The sequence below is a fragment of the Dendrobates tinctorius genome, unplaced genomic scaffold (assembly GCF_039654945.1).
Source record: "Dendrobates tinctorius isolate UK_male_01 unplaced genomic scaffold, ASM3965494v1 ptg000155l, whole genome shotgun sequence".
Taxonomy (NCBI): domain Eukaryota; kingdom Metazoa; phylum Chordata; class Amphibia; order Anura; family Dendrobatidae; genus Dendrobates; species Dendrobates tinctorius.
In genome coordinates this window covers 11,538,657-11,560,240 of record NW_027361822.1, presented here as the reverse complement: position 1 = coordinate 11,560,240, position 21,584 = coordinate 11,538,657, and the positions used below count along the sequence as shown (strand labels likewise).

The following is a 21,584-nucleotide window of genomic DNA, read 5'->3' as shown; positions in this document are numbered from 1 at the left end:
GACTGTTTTTTTTTCTTTTTTTTACCCAGTGTATGCTACAGTGCAAGAAGTATCTATTGGGTGCTTTGAAAAGTTAGCTGTGCATGTGAACTAGTGTGCCACCCAGGGCAGACGTCTAATCAAAATGGCAAGTGGTGGGTGCGAGAAGTGTGGTTTGGATGTGTGACATGACTGTGGGGGGCGCTTTGCTCATTCTTAGCCTATTGTGGAACTTTAATAGATAAGTGATTGTGAGAAGCGGAGTTCTCCCTTTACAGTCACATCCAAGTCACGAGTGCAGCAAGTGGGTGATGTTTATGACATTCCAGTTTATATGGTCTGAGAATAGAACATCTACACGCTCTATCACCTTATATGTTCCCTTATTATCTCCTGTAATTGTCTTATTACATGGGATCTTTGTGATGGTACATCCTCATCTTCTTCCCATTCATGTCCCTATAATAGGATATTCTCTCAGTTGTGATCTTCTATACAAGAGAATTTTCTTGATTGACCCGTCAAGGCTGGATAAGGACAGAGACAAGATGGTGGAGAAGATATTACACCTCACTCAAGAGATCCTCTTCCGGCTTACTGGAGCGGTGAGAGATTCTGATGACGTCACATTGCATCATTCTTATCTTTGGGAATAACAGATGGACAGAACTGGAGAGGTGAGGACTCTGGAAATGTCTGTAGTGAGATTTATTAATGTGTCTCTCCATAACCAGGATTACACAGTAGTGAAGAAGACCTCTAGTGAGCGATGTCAGGACCCTGTGTCTGAGGGATGGGGAAGACCCCTGAGCCCAATAAAGGGGCCTCCACCTCACCCCCTGACAAATGAGGACATCAATGACCAGAAGATCCTAGAACTCACCTACAAGATGATTGAGCTGCTGACTGGAGAGGTGACACTGCTGGGAATGCTGGGACATTATACAGTAACGCTATGAAGGGAATGGGGACTGACGGTATAATTGTATGTGTCAGGTTCCTATACGGTGTCAGGATGTCACCATCTTTTTCTCCATGGAGGAGTGGGAGTATTTAGAAAGACACAAAGATCTGTACAAGGACGTCATGATGGAGGTTCCCCAGCCCCTCACATCACCAGGTAATAGACAGGACTAAATATACACGGCCTATAATTATCTGTATGTAAAGAATGAATTCAGTCCCTGTATGTGTTTCCTCCAGTTCTATCCAATAAGAGGACAACACCAGAGAGATGTCCCCGTCCTCTTCTTCCACAGGACTGTAAACAAGAAGATCTCGATGTTCCTCAGGATCATCAGGTAGATGAGAGAAGGTGTCATGAGATCTCCCCTATGATGTGTAGACGGCTGTGAAGATCTTGTGCTCAGTCTTGTTTTATCCACCAGTATTATATGTTTTATACATGGCAGTTACACACTTAACATTATGGCTGGTCCATACAATCGGGGCAACTGTTACCACCCACCTTTCGTGTCTACCTCTTTCCTCATAGATTGTAAGCTTGCGAGCAGGGCCCTCATTCCTCATTCCTATCTGTTATGATCTATGTGATTATTGTTATGCTGTAATGTCTATCGTCTGTACAAATCCCCTCTGAAATGTAAAGTGCTGCGGAATATGTCGGCGCTATAAAAATAAAATTTATTATTATATTATTATTATTATACTTGTGTAATGAGAACGGTGGAGATGGCAGGATTAGAGCTGATCATAGATGTCTCTGATTTAAAAAAAAGTGTTTCAGGGCTAAGCTCTGAAACCATAAGATATTCCTGTATTTCACTTGTTTATTTTTTAACTGTTTTTTTTTTCTCTTGTGTGTAAATGTTATCATTTCATTTTTGTCCTTTTTAAGCACTGTAAATTTTGTATATGTTACATCTAATATTTAATCAGTTTGTTCTTTGCTGTTCTAAACATACCCACATCCAAGAGGATAGGTATAGCTTGGTTCTTTTACTGAGAGTATGCCAAAGTGCAAGAAGTACCTATTTGGTGCTTTGAAAAGTTAGCTGTGCATGTGATCTAGTGTGCCACCCAGGGCAGGTGTCTAATCAACATGGCAAGTGGTGGGTGCAAGAAATGTGGTGTATAATTGTGTGAGATGACTGTGGCAGGCGCTTAGCTCATTTTTAGCCTATTGTGGTAGTTGAATGGACAAGTGATTGTGAGTAGCAGAGTCCTGCTTTACAGTCACATCCAAGTCACGAGTGCAGCAAGTGGGTGATGTTTATGACATTCCAGTTTATATGATCTGAGAATAGAACATCTACACGCTCTATCACCTTATATGTTCCCTTTATTATCTCCTGTAATTGTGTTATTACATGTAATGTTTATAATGTTACATCGTCATCTTCCCATTCAGGTCCCTACAATTTTCCTGATTGATCCGTCAATGATAACTATGGACAAGGAGAAGTTGGTGGGGAAGATATTACACCTCACCCTAGAGATCTTCTTCCGGCTTACTGGAGAGGTGAGAGATTCCGATGACGTCACATTACATCATTCTTATCTATGGGAATAATAGATGGACAGAACTGGAGAGGTGAGGACTCTGGAAATGTCTGTAGTGAGATTTATTAATGTGTCTCTCCATCAACAGGATTACACCGTAGTGAAGAAGACTTCTAGTGAGCGCTGTCAGGCCCCTGTGTCTGAGGGATGGGGAAGACCCATGAGCCCAATCCTGTGGCCTCCACCTCACCCCCTGATACATGAGGACATCACTGACCAGAAGATCCTAGAACTCAACTACAAGATGATTGAGCTGCTGACTGGAGAGGTGACACTGCAGGGAATGTTGGGACATTACACAGTAACGCTACGGAGGTATCAGAGGATGATGTTATTATTGTGTTTGTCAGGTTCCTATAAGGTATCAGAATGTCGCCGTCTATTTCTCCATGGAGGAGTGGGAGTATTTAGAAAGACGTAAATATCTGTACAAGAACGTCATGATGGAGGTTCCCCAGCCCCTCACATCACCAGGTAATAGACAGGACTAAATACACACGGCCTATAATTATCTGTATGTAAAGAATTAATTCAGTCCCTGTATGTGTTTCCTCCAGTTCTATCCAGTGAGAGGACAACACCAGAGAGATGTCCCCGTCCTCTTCTTCCACAGGATTGTAAACAAGAAGATCCTAGTGTTCCTCAGGATCATCAGGTAGATGGAGAGAAGGTGTCTGAGATCTCCCCTATGATGTGTAGATGGCTGTGAAGGTCTTGTGCTCAGTCTTGTTGTATCCACGAGTATTATATGTTTTATACTTGTGTAATGAGAACGGTGGAGATGACAGGATTAGAGCTGATCATAGATGTGACTTCTCCATCTGTCTGTGACTTTTACAATATTTGTTTCAGGGTGAAGATCTGACACACATTAATACTACAGAGATATTTGTGAGAGGTGATGATCAGTGTAAAGAGGAGATTCCTACCGATAACAGCATCGGTGAGTAGTAACCACTAAATGCAGAGAAATCACAGATTCTCCTCAGTCACTGGCTGTCACTCCTTTATCAGCGATGTAGTCTGACCATATCAGAATTAAATGTCAACATTCTGCCACTATTGCACTGCATGCTCCTACCCCCAAAACTGTCCTTATTCGTTTGAGCATTTATATAAGAAATTGTGCTGGAGCCATCCATTGTTCAATCTGCAAGGCCAGAAAATAAAAGTTACCCCTCAGTAGGGCACATGGCAGGGCTCATAAAGTAAAAAGCACCATTTGGCTGTGGGAATTCAGATTGTGCTGGGATAGTTTGTTTACACCATTTGCAGATCACCTAAAGTCCCACAACCGTGGAGAAACAAGACTGTAGAAAGCTGCACACTGACTGTATTACCTCATGGAATTCATCTTTAGGAGTAGTGACTATTTTGACTCAACAAGTAATCTCTGGAAGCTATCACGCAGCGGATAGTGGTGTCACGAGGGTGTCACATCCCCCTGGAAGACCTGGAGTTAGATGGTCACGTCGGGTAATGAATCGCAGGTCTTTAGAGATGGTGCGATTCATGTCCTATTTTACATGGATTTCCTTTCCTTCAGTGCTGAGAGGGTGAAGGACTCTTTTCATGCTGGCTGAGACCATACAGCCTGGTTGTTCTCAGCTGCAACTGCTTATCATTTACTCCCTCTACATAAATTGGTTAGGGTGTTAAGTACCTGCCAGTGAAAGATTTGTTTTTCTGTGCTGAGTGCTAGAGCGAACTAGTTGTAGTGATCTGTAGTTTTCCATAGTACGTATGAGTTTATCTCCTGGTCTCTATTCCCATTCTCCCTGTCCCTATCCTCCCTATTGTTGGCGAGTGCTTTTGTATGATAGAGGTTTTCTGTTATCCCTGTTTTGTCTTTGTGGCTTGTTTAAATTACCGTATATGCTCGAGTATAAGCTGACCCGAGTATAAGCCAAGGCACCTATTTTTGCCACAACAAACTGGGACAGCTTTTTGACTCAAGTATAAGCTGGGTATGCATTGTCCCCTCATCCCTATGTGGTATGCATGGCTCCCGTGACCCTGTCATTATATGCATGGCTCCCCTGTACCCAGTCCCTGTCATTGGATGTATGGCTCCCCAGTCCTTCTCCTGGTGTGAATGACTCTCCAGTCCCTATACTGTATGCATAGCTCTCCGGTCACTATCCTGTATGCATGGCTCTCCGGTCTCTATTCTGAATGTATGGCTCTCGAGTCCCTATCCTGTATGCATGGCTCTTCAGTCTCTATCCTGGTATGCATGGCTCTCCAGTCCCTATCCTGTATGTATGGCTCCCCAGTCCCTATCCTGATATGCATGGCTCCTTATCCATATGTTTGATTCCTGTTAAAAAAAAAAAAAGACATCCTATTTACCTGCATGCACTCCCTCGGTGGGACTGCATCTTGTTCCGGCTTCCAGCAGCTCTCTTCCAGCTGAGCGGTCACGTGGTGCCGCTCATTAAGGTAATGAATATGCGCTTCATGCCTATGGGAGTGGAGATGCGTGCATATTCATTACCTTAATGAGTGGTACCACGTGACCGCTCGGCTGGAAGAGAGCTGCTGGCTCCGGCGTCCGGAACGAGATGCAGTGTCACTGACTCACTGAGGGCGCGCTAGCAGGTATGTGTGCTGGAAGCTGACGGCTGCGGCTCACACTGTGCGCTATTACCACAGCGGCACAGGCTTTAGCCACAGCCGCCGGCTCTGTGACCCGCAGCTCTGCCGTTCTCCCTCCTCCACCGGCTTCGGTCTCTTACCCGCTGCTCCGCCGCTCCCCGTTCCCTGCCGGCTCCTGTCTCTTACCCGCTGCTCCCCCTCCCCTGCCAGCTTTCTGGGAGCATGACTTGTGTATGAGCCGAGGGAGTGGTTTCAGTACAAAAAAAGGTGCTGAAAAACTCGGCTTATACACTAGTATATACGGTACATTTTTGTCCTGATCCTCATGGAGTGGGGGAGGGGACAGATTAGGGGTTAACAGGAGCATAGTAAGGTCGGAGACCAGAGCCTTTCTACCTTCAAGAGTACCCCTGGGACAGGGATAGTTTGAGGCCCCTCTTCCTTTCTGAAGACTGTCACAGCATGAAAGCTGGAGAGTGAAAATTGCATATATTCCATTTTAGTGTTTTAATATATGGTGTTCAGCTTCTTTTGTTTCTGGACACACAACCACCATAAATTTTTAAGTGGCTTCTTCCTACTACAGCAATGATAAATTGTGGATGGTCAGAGTATTTGGGCACACTGCAGGCCTCGGAAGCGAGGGGACTTTTGGCTTTGGGAGCACAGATTTTGCTGGATTGGTTCATGGAAGCCATGTTGCTTTTCAAGATCTACTTTCTTTTCAAGGTCTACTGTTCATGTACAATATCAAATTATATTGTGGTACCGTGTTAGTCAGAAAAATCAATGTAAATACTTTTATGCCCATTGATGACAAAAGTGATTTCCTTCTGGTTAGCCAATAAAGGTATGTTTCCAAGCCTTCAGAGCACAGAGGCTCCTTCTTCAGGCAAAATAAAAATGAATTAATAAGACAAAGGCACAACACTTAAGAGATATTACAGCAGGACGTTTGTTTCATGAGTTGGGAGGTGTGATGTCTCCTAAAGGAAATCAAATTAGGCATTTTGTTACAAATGGAGAAGCGGTGGGAATGTTCTTCTTGGTTATTTGGAGTGAGTCTGGTGGAGGTGTAAATTGTGTCTATGTAGTGAGTCTTGAATCCAGGTGTCAAACTGAGTCCTATTGTCAAAGAATAGAACATCTTCCTCAGTTTGAATTCACAAATTTTTCTCTCTCTGTCGTCCTTACAATGACCTTTTAGGGTTAAATCCATCATACAGTTTCCAGGTCCAGAGAAATCTTTTCCCACCAGTATGTCGAGTTAATTCCTGATTGTGTGTAGATTCATCCTTGTTTGTAGTTTTTTCATGGTTTCCCCAATATAAATACCTCCAGGGCACCTCGTGCATTGTATCATGTACACCACATTGGAGGATATACATGAAAAGGAACCCATGACCTTATAGTCCTGATTTGTGTTTGGTATGCGGACTGTATTTGTTGGTAATATGTTGGTACAAGTTTTGGATTTTTTATTGTTACATGGGAATGTGCCTGTCACTGATGGTGATGAGACAACACTTCTGACAAGGAGATTCCTTACGTTAGGGGGCTGTTTGTAGGTGAGAAGTGATAGTTCTGAGAATATTTTCGTTTGTGGTCTCTGTGGAATATGGGTTGGACATCAGCACCAATTTTCCTTAGGATGCTCATGTGAGGGTTGTATGTGACTACAAGTGGTATCCTGTTGTCCTCTGTCTGTAATCCAAGAGGCTGCTTCTTGGCATCATTTTAGCTCTGTGGATCTGGTCACCTATTACCACTGATGATATCCTTGTTGTAGCAATGTATTCCTCAGTGATAGCAGCTGTAGTTTTCTGTCTTTACTATGTGAACAGATTCAAATGTACCTCAGAGCTTGACTGTAGATGATGGATTTTTTTGTGTGTCTTGAATGAAAGCTGTTCCATCTAAGGCTATGTGCACACGTTGCGGATTTGCTTGCGGAAATTTTTGCGCGGTTTCTGCATCTCTTGGCAGAAGACACACTGGAAATTCCACACGTTTTTGATGCGGATTTTCAAGTGGTTTTTCATGCAGTTTTGTAAGCTAAAAAAAGATATATTATTAAAAAAAGAGATGTCATTTTCTTGTTCAACCTCCTCTTTTTCATTCTCCGTTGAAGACCATAATATCATTACATATCATGTTCAAATTTATAAAGTTTACACCCACAAAACAAATATAAGTGAATATAATCTATATATATATATATTGTGCGCGTGTAATATATATATATATATATATATATATATATATATATATATACATACACACACATACACAGAAAAAGAGCACAGAAGCACTGTGCATGAATCTAGGCCATGTGAACACACAGAAAAACATTAAAAACATTCAGTTTAGATGTTACTACTCAAAAAGATTTTTATATAATGTGTGTAACAACTGTTCATTAGTAATGAACAGTTGTCAGCCAAATACCTTCACTAATAAAACGGTACATAAAGAGTTAAATAGACACACACACACCAGCCTAAGTAGGAGCATTAACATAATTAACCTACATACAGTCATGGCCAAAAGTATTGACACCCCTGCCATTCTGTCAGATAATACTCAGTTTCTTCCTGAAAATGATTGCAAACACAAATTCTTTGTTATTATTATCTTCATTTAATTTGTCTTAAATGAAAAAACACAAAAAAAATTGTCCTAAAGCCAAATTGGATATAATTCCACACCAAACATAAAAAAGAGGATGGACAAAAGTATTGGCACTGTTCGAAAAATCATGTGACACTTCTCTAATTTGTGTAATTAACAGCACCTGTAACTTACCTGTGGCACCTAACAGGTGTTGGCAATAATTAAATCACACTTGCAGCCAGTTGACATGGATTAAAGATGACTCAACCTCTGTCCTGTGTCCTTGTGTGTACCACATTGAGCATGGAGAAAATAAAGAAGACCAAAGAACTGTTTGAGGACTTGAGAAACCAAATTGTGAGGAAGCATGAGCAATCTCCAGGCTACAAGTCCATCTCCAAAGACCAGAATGTTCCTGTGTCTACCGTGTGCAGTGTCATCAAGAATTTAAAGCCCATGGCACTGTGACTAACCTCCCTAGATGTGGACGGAAAAGAAAAATTGACAAGAGATTTCAACTCAAGATTGTGCGGATGTTGGATAAAGAACCTCGACTAACATCCGAACAAGTTCAAGCTGCCCTGCAGTCCGAGGGTACAACAGTGTCAACCCGTACTATCCGTCGGTGTCTGAATGAAAAGGGACTGTATGGTAGGAGACCCAGGAAGATCCCACTTCTTACCCCGAGACATAAAAAAGCCAGGCTGGAGTTTGCCAAAACTTACCTGAAAAAGCCTAAAACATTTTGGAAGAATGTTCTCTGGTCAGATGAGACAAAAGTAGAGCTTTTTGGGCAAAGGCATCAACATAGAGTTTACAGGAGAAAAAAAGAGGCATTCAAAGAAAAGAACACGGTCCCTAAAGTCAAACATGGCGGAGGTTCCCTGATGTTTTGGGGTTGCTTTGCTGCCTCTGACACTGGACTGCTTGACCGTGTGCATGGCATAATGAAGTCTGAAGACTACCAACAAATTTTGCAGCTTAATGTAGGGCCCACTGTGAGAAAGCTGGGTATCCCTCAGAGGTCATGGGTCTTCCAGCAGGACAATAATCCAAAATACACTTCAAAAAGCACTAGAAAATGGTTTGAGAGAAAGCACTGGAGACTTCTAAGGTGGCCAGCAATGAGTCCACACCTGAATCCCATAGAACACCTGTGGAGAGATCTAAAAATTGCAGTTTGGAGAAGGCACCCTTCAAATATCAGGGACCTGGAGCAGTTTGCCAAAGAAGAATGGTCTAAAATTCCAGCAGATCATTGTAAGAAACTCATTGATGGTTACCGGAAGCGGTTGGTCGCAGTTATTTTGGCTAAAGGTTGTGCAACCAAGTATTAGGCTGAGGGTGCCAATACTTTTGTCTGGCCCATTTTGGGAGTTTTGTGTGAAATGATCAATGTTTTGCTTTTTGCTTCATTCTCTTTTGTGTTTTTTCATTTAAGACAAATTAAATCAAGATAATAATACCAAAGAATTTGTGTTTGCAATCATTTTCAGGAAGAAACTGAGTATTATCTGACAGAATTGCAGGGGTGTCAATACTTTTGGCCATGACTGTATGCTGTAACAAAATGGCAACTGTCAGAAATCTGCGTGAAATGTAGTATCTGTTTATTTTTCAAAAAACTGCGTTGGCTCCCGCGTAATTTTCATAACCAGCAGCGGGAAAGTCAACGGCTGAGGCCTGATGTTAATATTCTGGGAAAGAGCCAATAGCCATAAAGGTTCCCAGGCTATTAATATCGGCTCATAACTGTTTGCTTAGCCTTTACTGGCTAGTTTACAGGGGAACCCCAGAAAATAATTGATATGGGGTCCCCCTATAAAATCGAACCAGCAAAGGCTAGGCAGACAGCTGCTGGCTGATATTTATAGCTTGGGAAGGGGCATGGATATTGGCACCCCCCAGGCTAAAAACATCAGATCTAAGCCCTCCCAGAAATGGCGAAACTTGGAGATGCGCCAATTCTGGCACCTAGCCTCGCTCTTCCCACACTTGCTCTGTAGCGGTGGCAGTTGGGGTTCATATTTGTGGGGTTGATGTCACCTTTGTTTTTTTTCAGTAAATTTATTTATTGAAGTTTTTTTTTTTTTTAAACAGTAAAAGCAGTACAGAGAGCCATTTACCATGTCCAAGGCTAAACATTAAATCTCTGTAAAAGCAGCACACTTATGGCCAAACAAGGACTCTGGCATATATAGGATACATGCTTGCTATCTTGAAAAACATCTCAAGATATGAACCTTATAAACAAAGTAAATAACCTGTAAGAAAAGCAGTTATAGAGATATAAGAAGAAGGAAAGCAAGATAAAAAGAGAGAAGAGAGAAGGAAAGAAAAAAAAGGGGGGGGTGGAATAGGAAGAAAGGGGGGAGTAGGGAGGGAGAGGGTTAAAGGGGACCCAATAGCATCAGTGTTCACGTATTGATGGTTGTGAATATGTACATAGCCAGTTCAGGAACCCCGCGCTCTCCTTGAAGGATTGCCAGAGGAACCAGGTGCGCCCCTGTTCACATGCAACATCACCGTCACCACCGCCACCCGCCACCATTGACTCCAGACGATGAAGTCTCTCCATTTCAGATATCCATTCCTTCGTGGAGGGAACCTCAGTGGACCTCCAATGCCGAGGAATAACCGCTCTGGCAGCCGTTAAACAGAATCTTAGAATCCTTTTTAACCGAAGCTATCGAATTGGGAATCAGGGACAGTAGGGCAATTTGGGGGGAGGGCTCATGGCAGACCCCAGTCATCAGATGAAAGGCATCAAACACCGAGCTCCAGAAGGGTTGCAGGAGACCACAGGACCACCAAACATGAAGCATAGAGCCTGCGGCGGATCCACATCTCCAACAGGTATCCGGGGTCTCCGGGTTAATTCTATGGAGAAGTGTGGGACATCTATACCAGCGCGTCAGCAATTTATAATTCCTCTCCTGCGACTGACTGGACATTGTCATCTTGTGCGCGAGAGTGAAAATTTTTAAACTATCCGCCTCAGAAAAGGTGATCCCCAGGTCCCTCTCCCAAGCCTCCATGAAGCCGAGCGTAGTAGAGGGAAGTGAGTTCAAGACCAGGCCATAGAGCGCCGAAACCACATGAGAGGGACCCTCGGTAGGGAGCATCAGAGACTCAAATGGCGTTGGCGCCCCTAATGGTATACTGAGAAGGAAGCTCCGCAATTGCAGAAACTCCAGCCAGGACAGCGGCGTCGTTTGACCAGGGCCCCACAACCCCCTCACATCGGAGAGCCCCGCAAGTTTATCCCTCACCTGACCCAGTACCACCTCGTCAGGTCGCGTCCAACACAAAAACATAGATCTATTCATTGCTGGGGGAAAGGCCGGATTGTCAAAAAGGGGACTCAATCTGCTCAATCGAGAGGTCAGGCGTAATTTCACGTAGGCTCTGTCCCAGAACCTCAGAACAACCTGTGTGAGTGGAGCATAACTTGACACAGGCGGGCGTCCGATCCCCCCCATCCAAGGTAGCCAATACAAAGAAGAGGGCGATAAAAGTTTCTCCAAGAACACCCACTGTTTATGAGCACCGCCAAACCTCCAATCGACTATCCTAGAGAGCAAGACTGCCTGATAATAACGTTTAAAATCAGGGAGGCCTACCCCCCTTTAGTCTTGGGTCTCACTAGTACCGAGAACCGAGTCCGCGGCTTCCTAGTTCCCCAAATAAAGCTATTGATAGCCGATTGCAGGCGCCTGAAAAAGCAATCCGGGACCTGCACAGGAGCCGTCTGAAAAAGATAGAGGAATCGGGGCAAGATTTCCATCTTGATCACTCCTACCCGACCGAAACAAGATAGCTGAGGTCTGTTATATCGTTTAAGGTCCAAGATAGTTTTCTGCAGGATCGGGACATAGTTCAGAGCATATGTTGCGTTAATGTCAGCAGGTATTAAGACTCCTAAATATTTCAAGGCGGCCGTCTTCCACTTAAAAGAAAAGGACGTCTGGAGCTGAGAAACCAGATCATTAGGCAAGGAGATATTGAGCGCCTCCGTCTTGGAGTAGTTGACTTTAAAATTTGAGACCTCCCCGAACCTACGGAACTCTCGGAGAAGTACGGGAAAGGCCACAGTCGGGTTGGTAATATATAGCAGTAAGTCATCCGCATATAGGGATATCTTAAACTCATGTTGACCAATCCGCAAACCCTCAATATCGGGTGTCTTCCGTAATGCCACTGCTAGGTGCTCCATCGCGAGGATATAGAGTAAAGGAGAGAGGGGGCAACCCTGTCGGGTCCCGTTCCTTATATTAATGGGCAGGGAGAGGGTGCCATTAACTCTGAGACTGGCTGTAGGTCTATGATATAGAGCAAAAATCCTCTCCATCATGTTAGGACCCACTCCTAGTTGCTGCAGAGAAGCACGTAGAAAGGGCCAACCTAGGCGGTCAAACGCCTTCTCAGCGTCAATAGATAATAAGCATGCTGGTACCCTTCCTGTGCGCATGTATGAAGTCAGGAGCAACGTCTTCACCGTGTTATCCCTGGCCTTCCTGTGAGGCACAAAGCCTGCCTGATCATTATGGATGGACCCAGGGAGAACAGGGTTCAGTCTACCAGCTAACACTTTCGCGAACACCTTCACATCTACATTAATAAGGGATATGGGCCTATAACTTGCACATAATAGGGGATCTTTACCCAGTTTAGGAATCACGGTGATTGTAGCCATCAGCGTTTGGGGGGCAAAGGGACAGCTGGCCGAGATAGAGTTAAACAGTTTGATCATGAAGGGGACTAGGGAGTTTGCAAACAATTTATAAAAGGCAGCAGAAAATCCATCAGGGCCAGGACTCTTACCATTAGCTAAGGATTATATTGTGTCGAGAACCTCCTGCTCTGAAGGAGGGCTCTCCAGGGTCTCAGACTCCTCCACCGACATAGGCGGGAGCCCAGTATCCCGGATGTAATCATCCACCCGTGCTTGAAACTCGAGGGGGGACATATCAGACAATGGGCCATTTAAATTATAAAGAGAGTCGTAATATGCTCTGAACGAGTCCACAATCTCCCCAGGAAAATGGACCAGTTCACCCGTAGCAGATCTCATGGTAGGAATATAAGTGGTAGGGGCACGGGGATGCAGAAACCTCGCCAGGGCCCTCCCAGGTTTATCAGAATATTTGTACATAAATTTACGGAAGCGGTCCCTCTGTCGTGCTAACGTCGCGTCTAACAAGGTGCTCAACTCACAGCGCGCCCGGAGGAGATCAGTCAGCACACAAGCATCTCTAGTCCGTTTATGGTCCATCTCCAAAGCTTGGACACGAGTCAACAAACCCATTATATCAGTCTCCCTCTCTCTTTTCAGTCTGGCCCCTTGTTGTATAAATACCCCCCGTATGACTCCTTTCAAAGCTTCCCATTGATACGGAATAGCCGTAGGGTCGTGTTTGTGAAAATCTAGAAAGTCCGAGATTGCTGTTCGCACGGCCGCCTGACACGTTAAATCTCCAAGGAGACCAGGGTTTAAGGACCAGGTCCATTCCTTCGGAACGAGACTCGGCAACCGCAGGGAGAGCAAGACCGGGGCATGGTCCGACCATAACATCGTGTCGATGTCGGATCTAGGGTCAAAAGACAGGAGCCCGTGGCTGATCAAAAAATAATCTAATCTACTGTAGGAATTGTGTATTGTGGAAAAATAGGTATAATCCCGGGCAGTGGGGTGCAGTAACCTCCAGACATCCACCAACCTTGAGTCCGTCAGGGCCCGACGTAGTCTCTCCATCTGCGAGGGGGACACCGCTGACCTGCCCGAAGAGGAATCCACAGCGCGGTCCAACACCATATTGAAATCCCCTCCCATGATCACGTAGCCCTCCGCAAAAGCCGATAGGTCCCGCAAGTACTTTCTGCATGCTCGGACCTGGTCTTGATTGGGGAGATAAATGTTAGCTATGGTGAACAGATCGTGGGCGATTTTAAGCTTCAGAAACACATATCGACCACCAGAATCCGTCTTAGAGGCGACAACCTGAGCCTGGAGAGACTTATGTAATTCAATGCTGACTCCTTTAGACTTGGAATCAGAATTACTTCCATGGAACCACTGCGTGTAGTATTTATGGCTAAGCGTAGGGATTCTGTCTGATCGGAAATGCATCTCCTGCAGCAAAAGTACGTCAACTCGTTGCTTATGCATACCGTATAGAACCTTCGATCGTTTTTCGGGGACATTAAACCCCCTGACATTAAGTGAGCAGAGTTGTAGGGATGCCATATGAACTATCGGGCCCACAGGTGGCACAATCAGGTCAGGAAGGAGTAGGGGGGGCGGGTGGCGGGAAGAGACAGAGATAGTAAAAGTAAAGCACCAAGGAAAGAGAGTAGTTCAGAACCGACCGAAAAGAAAAAAGAAATAAAGGGAAGACCAAGAGGCCACTAGGCCTCTGGTGTAGAGAACAATATCAGAGAAAACTCTGAGAAGTAGTGTCACAGACACACCCTAGTGGGGAGGTGATTGGGCAAAGAGCAAGCAGCCAACAGCCAAGCCCCTACAGCAAAAAAAAAAAAGGAAATCCAAACTCCACCCCGTAGGTCTGTAGACCTGTCAGTATAAACAATATTAACAAATACAACAGGACGAGTCATAAACCAGATACATTTGCAGAAGTGAACACAATCGGAACGGGTCTCCGAAGGGGCATCTCCGAGTGCTAAATTTAGAAGAAAAAGTAGCGTTAGTCAGCTTAGGATATAATTAGTGGAATTATAAAGTAATACAACAGGTAAGCACATCATTTGGGGTGCCCATCGGAGTAGGAAACCATTCATAAACAGTGTAGAATAGGCTATGCTGGGAGCTCCGTTCAAGAGTCCCAGATAGAATCTGATGAAAATGAAACCGCTTCCAAACATATGGCTCCAGTCCCCCTGCATTAATCAAACTTGACCAAAGTTACGACCAGACTCCTCTTGGGAGCCCGACAGTATGCTGGGGTACCGCAGGCGGCACAAAAGAGACAATAGAAAACATATAATCTAGGATAGATGATCAAGTGTCGTTGGTCTGAGTGACGGATCCATGTCTCCGGCGGGAGCTCCGCTTCCTCTTTCCCATAGTCCCAGCAGGAGGTCCTCCATCGCGGCGCAGTCCCCATAAGTCAGACGCAGTGAGGCGAGGCCAGTCCCCCAGCGCAACCATGGGTAAGCCCAGAGCAGCGGTGAAGTTCTGGAGATCCGACGGGGATCTCAAAGTTGTCAGACCCTTATCACTGCGTACTTGCAATTGGATTGGGTAGCCCCAACTATAGGGGATCCTATTTTCCCGCAACATCTCCAAGAGGGGACGTAGAGCCCTCCGTTTGGCCAGGGTGAAGCGTGAGAGATCAGACAGAAGAAGAATATCAGATCCATTAAAGTCTATAGCATCGTGGTCCCTCGCCTTACGCATGATGTCATCCTTAGTTTGGAAGTAGTGGATCCTGCATATGACGTCCCTCGGCTTAGATGTGTTGGGGTTCCTGGGCCCTAGCGAGCGATGAGCTCGATCAATTTCAATGTGTTCAGTGGATGGTTTCCCTAAGAGCGAATTAAAAATGCCGTGAAGGGCCGAGGAAAGGTCACGTGAGGCCACAGACTCAGGGATCCCACGGAGCCTGATATTATTCCTCCGGTTCCTGTTCTCAGAGTCCTCCAGCATATCTAGTACCATATTAAAAGACTCCCGAGTGTAGATCCAGAAGTTGTTGCTGGCTCTGTAATTGTGAGGAAAGCGACTCCACTCTCGCCTCCAATGCAGAGACGTTAGTAGTAAGGTGGGACACGTCCTCCTTAAGGGACCCTATTTCACCCCTGCACACCTCTTCCAGGCGCTGAATATAGCCCTCCATATTGGCCCTGGTGGGGATGGCACTCAGCTGCGCTCTCAGCTCTGAAGCATTTATGGAATCATCAGGGCCCACAGGTCTAGAAGGAGCTTGTGCAGGGGGGCCATGAGATGTAGTGGTGGGGGGGACACTGTCCTGGGACACCAGACAGGGAGAAGCCCCACTTTCATATCCCCCTGATGATAGTGAAGGGACCACTTCTGTTATCTGGGTCTGGTAGGGCTGTAATATAGGAGGAGACCTGTCCTCAGTCTGTGCCATGGTCTGACCGGGGGATGGGGGGCAGGACGCAGCTCTCACCTCTCCAGTGCTTTGTGCCAGGCTCCCTCCTGTCTGCATCTGAGGTGAACGGCTGGTCACAGGAGCAGCAGTCCTCTCCCCCCCCATCCAGCACCCTCCCTGCTACAGCTCCAGTCTTCTGCTTGCTTGTGGTCCCAGGCGAAGGGCGTCCATGTGCGTTCAGCCACACAGGGGAGTCACCTCTCCCCTCCACCATTGCAGAGGGTGCCGTTCTCTTTCCCACGCCTCCCTGGGCCGACATATATCTGGCTATTCCGGGACCCGCAGTAAGCTCTCTGGGTGCCTGGGAACGGAGACCAGTCTTGCCCTTCATAACGACGGGTGAGTGGAGCTAGATATAGCTGATTAATCGCTGCAGGGGCCTCAGGCACGCAGGAGCTCAGCAAAGATGCAGCCTCACAGCTCCATGTCCAAGCCACGCCCCCCTGATGTCACCTTTGTATTGTCAAGTGACATCAAGCCCACAAATTCGTAATGGAGAGGTGTTTATAAGACTCCTATCCATTACTAATCCTATAGTTATATGGAAAATAAAGACACAGCCAGAAGATTATTTGAAATAATCACACAGACTCCTTTATTGAATCTTAATTTACCACACTTACGCAACGCCCTCGTCTACTGCAACCACAATAAAATAATGAATCAACATATAATACTATCCTGTTTGACATAGTCCATTTAATACCAAGTGTCCCACGACGATCTAATGTGTAGAACAGTCACATCGGGAGATGTGACCGCTCTACCTGGTCTCCGGCGATACACCGCGGGAGCGATTACCTTCTGTCAGTGTATTGCCGGAGGCCATGTAGAGCGGTCACATCTCCCGATGTGACTGTTCTACACGTGAGATTTTTGATTGCTTACAGGAGACATGGGCGTCGGGGATTAGATGTTCAGAGAGTATGAACTTTGTATGTGAATATGTATGTAATTATGTAAAAAATATATAAAGTGCTCTCAGTAAGAAAAGCAAAATAGGAATCTTGTGGGTGTGATACCTTTTAATGGCTAGCAAATTATAGTGAATGATGTTACAAAGCAAGCTTTCGAGACAACTTACGTCTTCATCAGGCTGATATAACAAAATATTTGAGGAAACCTTATTTATATACAGTTTAAAGCACATGCATTGTGTGATACATGGACATTTCAATAAACAAACACTGAGCTTGAAGAGAGAATCTTTAATTAGGTAACATTAGATACGTGGTGTAAAAGTTCTGTGAGATCAAAGGGCTATTTGGAGGAAATAGCTCAGATATGGTAATGGACCATAAATCCTTCTGACAAATTGAGTCCTGTGTGAATAGAATCAAAGATTGTAATGAATTTGTATTCCCACACCCTCTGATGTTTCTGTGATTTAAAATGACAACTTTCATATTGTCTATGTTATGTCCTGGACCGCAGAAATGTTTGGCCACAGGTAAATGGGTTTTTTTTTTTTGTCTGTAATTGTATGATGGTGAGACCTCATTCTTGCTCTCAGTCTCTGTCCTGTTTCTCCAACATAGAGGCCACCCACAGGACATATATTGCATAGAATTAAATACACCACATTGGAAGAGGAACATGTGAATGTCCCGGGGATCTTATTGTCCTGCTGTATGTTGAGAATTTGGATTTTGTCTTTGGTCTCTATATGAATGCAGGTTTTGCATCTTCTCCCTGTAGATCTATCTATCTATAGATATATCTATCCATAGATATATCTATCCATCTATCTACAGATATATCTTTCTGTCTATAGATATATCTATCCATCTATCTAGGAATCCAAAAATAGGAACAGCACACCATTTCTTGTAAGATAAGAGAGCTATTTTATTTAGCCAAAGATGTCGACGATTCGGTCCAAATAAACGAACCTTTCTCAAGGTTTGGACCGAAACGTCGCCATCATGGGCTAAATAAAATAGCTGTCTTATCTCACAAGAAACGGTGTGCTGTTCCTATTTTTGGATTCCTGTGTTAAGAGGTTTGGTATTTGCCTGTGGGAGCCTTTTGCACCCGAACTCTCTTTCTCTTATTTGATTGTGCTGCTCTAAATCTCTTGTCTCTATCCATCCATTTAAAAAAATGCAAAAAAAAGTGGAACAGCACAATCCAATTGTCACGGGTGCACAGGCCTCCTCAGCAAAGTATCCCATCAGCCAAAATTCAGATATAAAAGAACCTGAAGACCTTCCTCTTCTGACAAGCCTACAACCTGCAGTAACCACCGATCCACCAAACAGCTGCACGACCAGCTCTACCCTCAACTACTGTATCCTCACCCATCCCGTTGTAGATTGTGAGCCCTCGCGAGCAGGGTCCTCTCTCATCCTGTACCAGTCGTGACTTGTATTAAGATTACTGTATTTGTATTTATTATGTATACCCCTCCTCACATGTAAAGCGCCATGGAATAAATGGCGCTATAATAATTACGATAAAATGAGACACTTGTACCGGGTTTCAACATTCGATTCTCTTGTAGTCTTGAAGCTAATAGTTCATCAGACTCTTTTGGTAGATAAAGATCTCTAACCAGATCATTCAAAGCAGACTGAGTAAACAGAATTGGTTTGTCACAATCTTCATCACATGGCTGAAATATATCTGTAGTGTCTTCTTCATCAGTATAGCAATGTGAGGAGAGATCTGTGTCAACGCTTTCTGGAAGCGCAGTAAAGTTTGGAACAGGTATGTCTTCACTATGGGCAACTGGTCGAATAGCTGAAGGGATACTCGGGTTTTGCAAATATTGCTTTTCTTATTGAAACCTTTTAGGCAGGGTTCACACGTGGCTTTTTTTCGCGTTTCCGCGGCGGTTTTAACCGCGCGATTTTGCCGCGGAAAAATAAGCATCCCATGCATTCCTATGGGACTCTGCAATGCTGTGCTAATGCTGCGGTTTTTACCTCGGCGGAATTGCTTCGCGGTAAAAAATGCAGCATGCTCATTAATTTCGCGGAATCGCGGCGATCCCGCACCCATAGGAATGCATTGTTCTGCTTACTTTCCGCATGTGGCTGTGCACACCATGCGAAAAGTAAGCAGAACATTTGCGGATGGTACCCACGGTCCGGAGGAGAGGAGACTGTCCTCCGGGCTTTGGGTACCATATCCCTGTAAAAAATAGAATTTAAAATAAAAAATATTGTTATTCTCACCTTCTGACGTCCCGCGCAGCCTTCCCGCCTCTCTCCACGCTCCCGGTCCCAGCAAGCCTTTGCGAGCGATGACGCCCGTTTTTGCGGGATCGCGAAGTCTCGCGGTCATTTGCGCGACGTCATCGCGAATGACCGCGAGAACGGACGTCATCGCGGTAATTGTCGCAAAGGATTACTGGGACTGGGAGCGTGGAGAGAGGCGGGAAGGCTGCGCGGGACGTCGGAAGGGGAGAATAACAATATTTTTTTTTTCATGATTATTATTTACATTCTATCTTTTAATATTGAGGCCGCATAGGCGGCCTCAATAGTAAAACGTTGGTCACACTCGTCAAACACAGTTTGACGAGTGTGACCAACCTGTCAATCAGTTCTCCAAGCGATGCTACAGATCGCTTGGAAAACGCTAGCATTCTGCAAGCTAATTACGCTTGCAAAATGCTAGTTTTTTCGCGGGAAAATCGCGGGAATTTAAAATGCTATTTTCCCGCGGAATGGAATTCCGGAATTCTCGCGGTAATTTCCGCGAGAGTTCCGCTACGTGTGAACCCAGCCTTACATCGACAAGGCAGAAATAGCAGTCTTCTAAATGATTGCTTGGTTCTCTCCAAACCATAGGAACTCCAACCTGCATTTAGCATTCTTTCCTTGAGACCATGATCTCAAGCTCTCAATACAGGTTTTGCACACTTTGTGAGGAGCCCAATGCTTGTCTTGGTCTCCAAGTTTTACTTTGAAGTACGCAAAATACACCCTCTTAACAAAGTCAGTAATGTTGCACCTCTGAGTCTTCACAGTAAAGTTTCCACAGATGTAACAAAAAATCTTTGGATCATTTGAGCACTGTCTTCTGCGAGATGTAGAGGCCATTGTTAGATCAGCAAAACATCCTGCAGAGAAATACAAGATAAAAGCTGTTAGCTACCTGGGTTGTTCATTGAATTTCTGTCCCCCCCCCCCCCACACACCTTAGGTATTGATTCACAAACAAATAACAGAAAAACAGCAGCATAAAAGCAATAAATATCAAAATTCATTGAAAATTTCAATAAACAAAACAGTACCTGCCCACGACTGTTATGTCCGTTGAAAACTGTTTGTTTACTTTCTTATCATAACAAATGGGAATTATGCATGTTCAAAAAAAACAAAGATATTCTCACATTTATTGGGAGACTAAATGAAAACTAAATTTACCTTAGTGAACTGTATAAACGACACTTTTCATACACTACTTATATTTTTCATGGAATTCATGAAAATGGGCTATATACCTATAGCGCAAAAACGTGACGTGATAGAGAAATTATAAGATCAGATTTGAATTCAGCACCCTCAAATTAGTATAAAACTGTTCTTAAAGTCCATGCCAGAAAATTTTTTTTTTTTTTTGTAGACCAGTGTAATAAATAATAATAATATATGAAGAAATGAAGGCAGCACTCCTTTTTAAGAAAATAGAAAAAATGTGGCTTTTATTTCAGATCCACATGAGAAAGGATCTGCATGAGCCGAAATGTCGCCAACCATGTGGATCTGAAATAAAAGCCACATTTTTTCTATTTTCCTAAAAAGGAGTGCTGCCTTCATTTCTTCCTATATCTATCCATCTATATATATATATATATATCTATCCATCTATCTATAGATATAGCTATCCATCTATAGATATATCTATCCATCTGTCTTTCTATAGATCTATCAATAGATATATCTATCCTTCTGTCTATAGATATATCTATAGATAGAAAAAATCTGCGTTAGGCCGGGGGTCACACTTGCGAGAAACTCGCACGAGTCTCGCACCTCAATACTCGCCACTGCCGCCGGCACTCGGACCTGAGCGTTCAGCTTCATAGAAATACATGCAGCCGCTCAGTCCGGTCCCAAGTGCCGGGTATTGAGGTGCAAGACGCGTGCGAGTTTCTCGCAAATGTGAACCTGGCCTAACGCAATATCTGTTTAATTTAAAAAAAATTGAAATTAAAATGGCGTGGGCTCCCGCGCAATTTTCTGCGCCAGAGAGTGAAAGCCAGCGACTGGGGGGCCGATGCTTATAGCCTGCGAAGGGGTTAATACCCATGGATCTTCCCAGGCTATGAATATCAGCCCGCAGCTAGCTATTAAACTAGGGGGACCCCCCAAAAATATGACGTGGGGTCCCCTTTAATTAAAAAACAGAAAGGCTATGCAGACAGCTGCGGGCTGATATTCATAGCCTTGGAAGGGGCCATGGATATTGGGCCCCACCTGGCTACAAACACCAGCTCTCAGCCATCCCAGAAATGGCGCATCTTTAAGATGTGCCAATTCCGGCACTTAGCCTCTCTCTTACTACTGCTGTGTAGTGGTGGCATATGGGGTAATAAGGGGTTAATGTCACCTTTGTATTGTAAGGTGACATCAAGCCCGGTTAGTAATGGAGAGGTGTCAATAAGACGCCTAAACATTACTAATCCTATAGTTATTAATGGATTAAAAAAAGGCAAAGCCAGAAAAAAGTATTTTAATGAAATAAAGCATCACACAGATTTCCATCTCTTATTGTACGCCT

The 21,584-nt window shown here is 44.4% G+C and overlaps 1 protein-coding gene and 1 long non-coding RNA gene across 2 annotated transcripts in view; one reads left to right on the top strand and one right to left on the bottom strand.

Annotated features, from left to right (window-relative positions):
• Window positions 1–451: 451 nt before the first annotated feature.
• LOC141051124 (uncharacterized) overlaps window positions 452–21,584 on the top strand; it is a 180,993-nt gene continuing 159,860 nt past the window's right edge. Inside the window, exons 1-2 of the mRNA XM_073548012.1 lie at window positions 452–584; window positions 714–893. Of these exons, the coding sequence (XP_073404113.1) occupies window positions 528–584; window positions 714–893 (237 nt within the window). The 5' untranslated portion in view covers window positions 452–527. The remainder of the gene's footprint in view (window positions 585–713; window positions 894–21,584) is intronic.
• LOC141051136 (uncharacterized) overlaps window positions 16,420–21,584 on the bottom strand; it is a 37,532-nt gene continuing 32,367 nt past the window's right edge. The window contains exon 3 of the long non-coding RNA XR_012220573.1: window positions 16,420–19,920. This is a non-coding gene — a long non-coding RNA (uncharacterized lncRNA). The remainder of the gene's footprint in view (window positions 19,921–21,584) is intronic.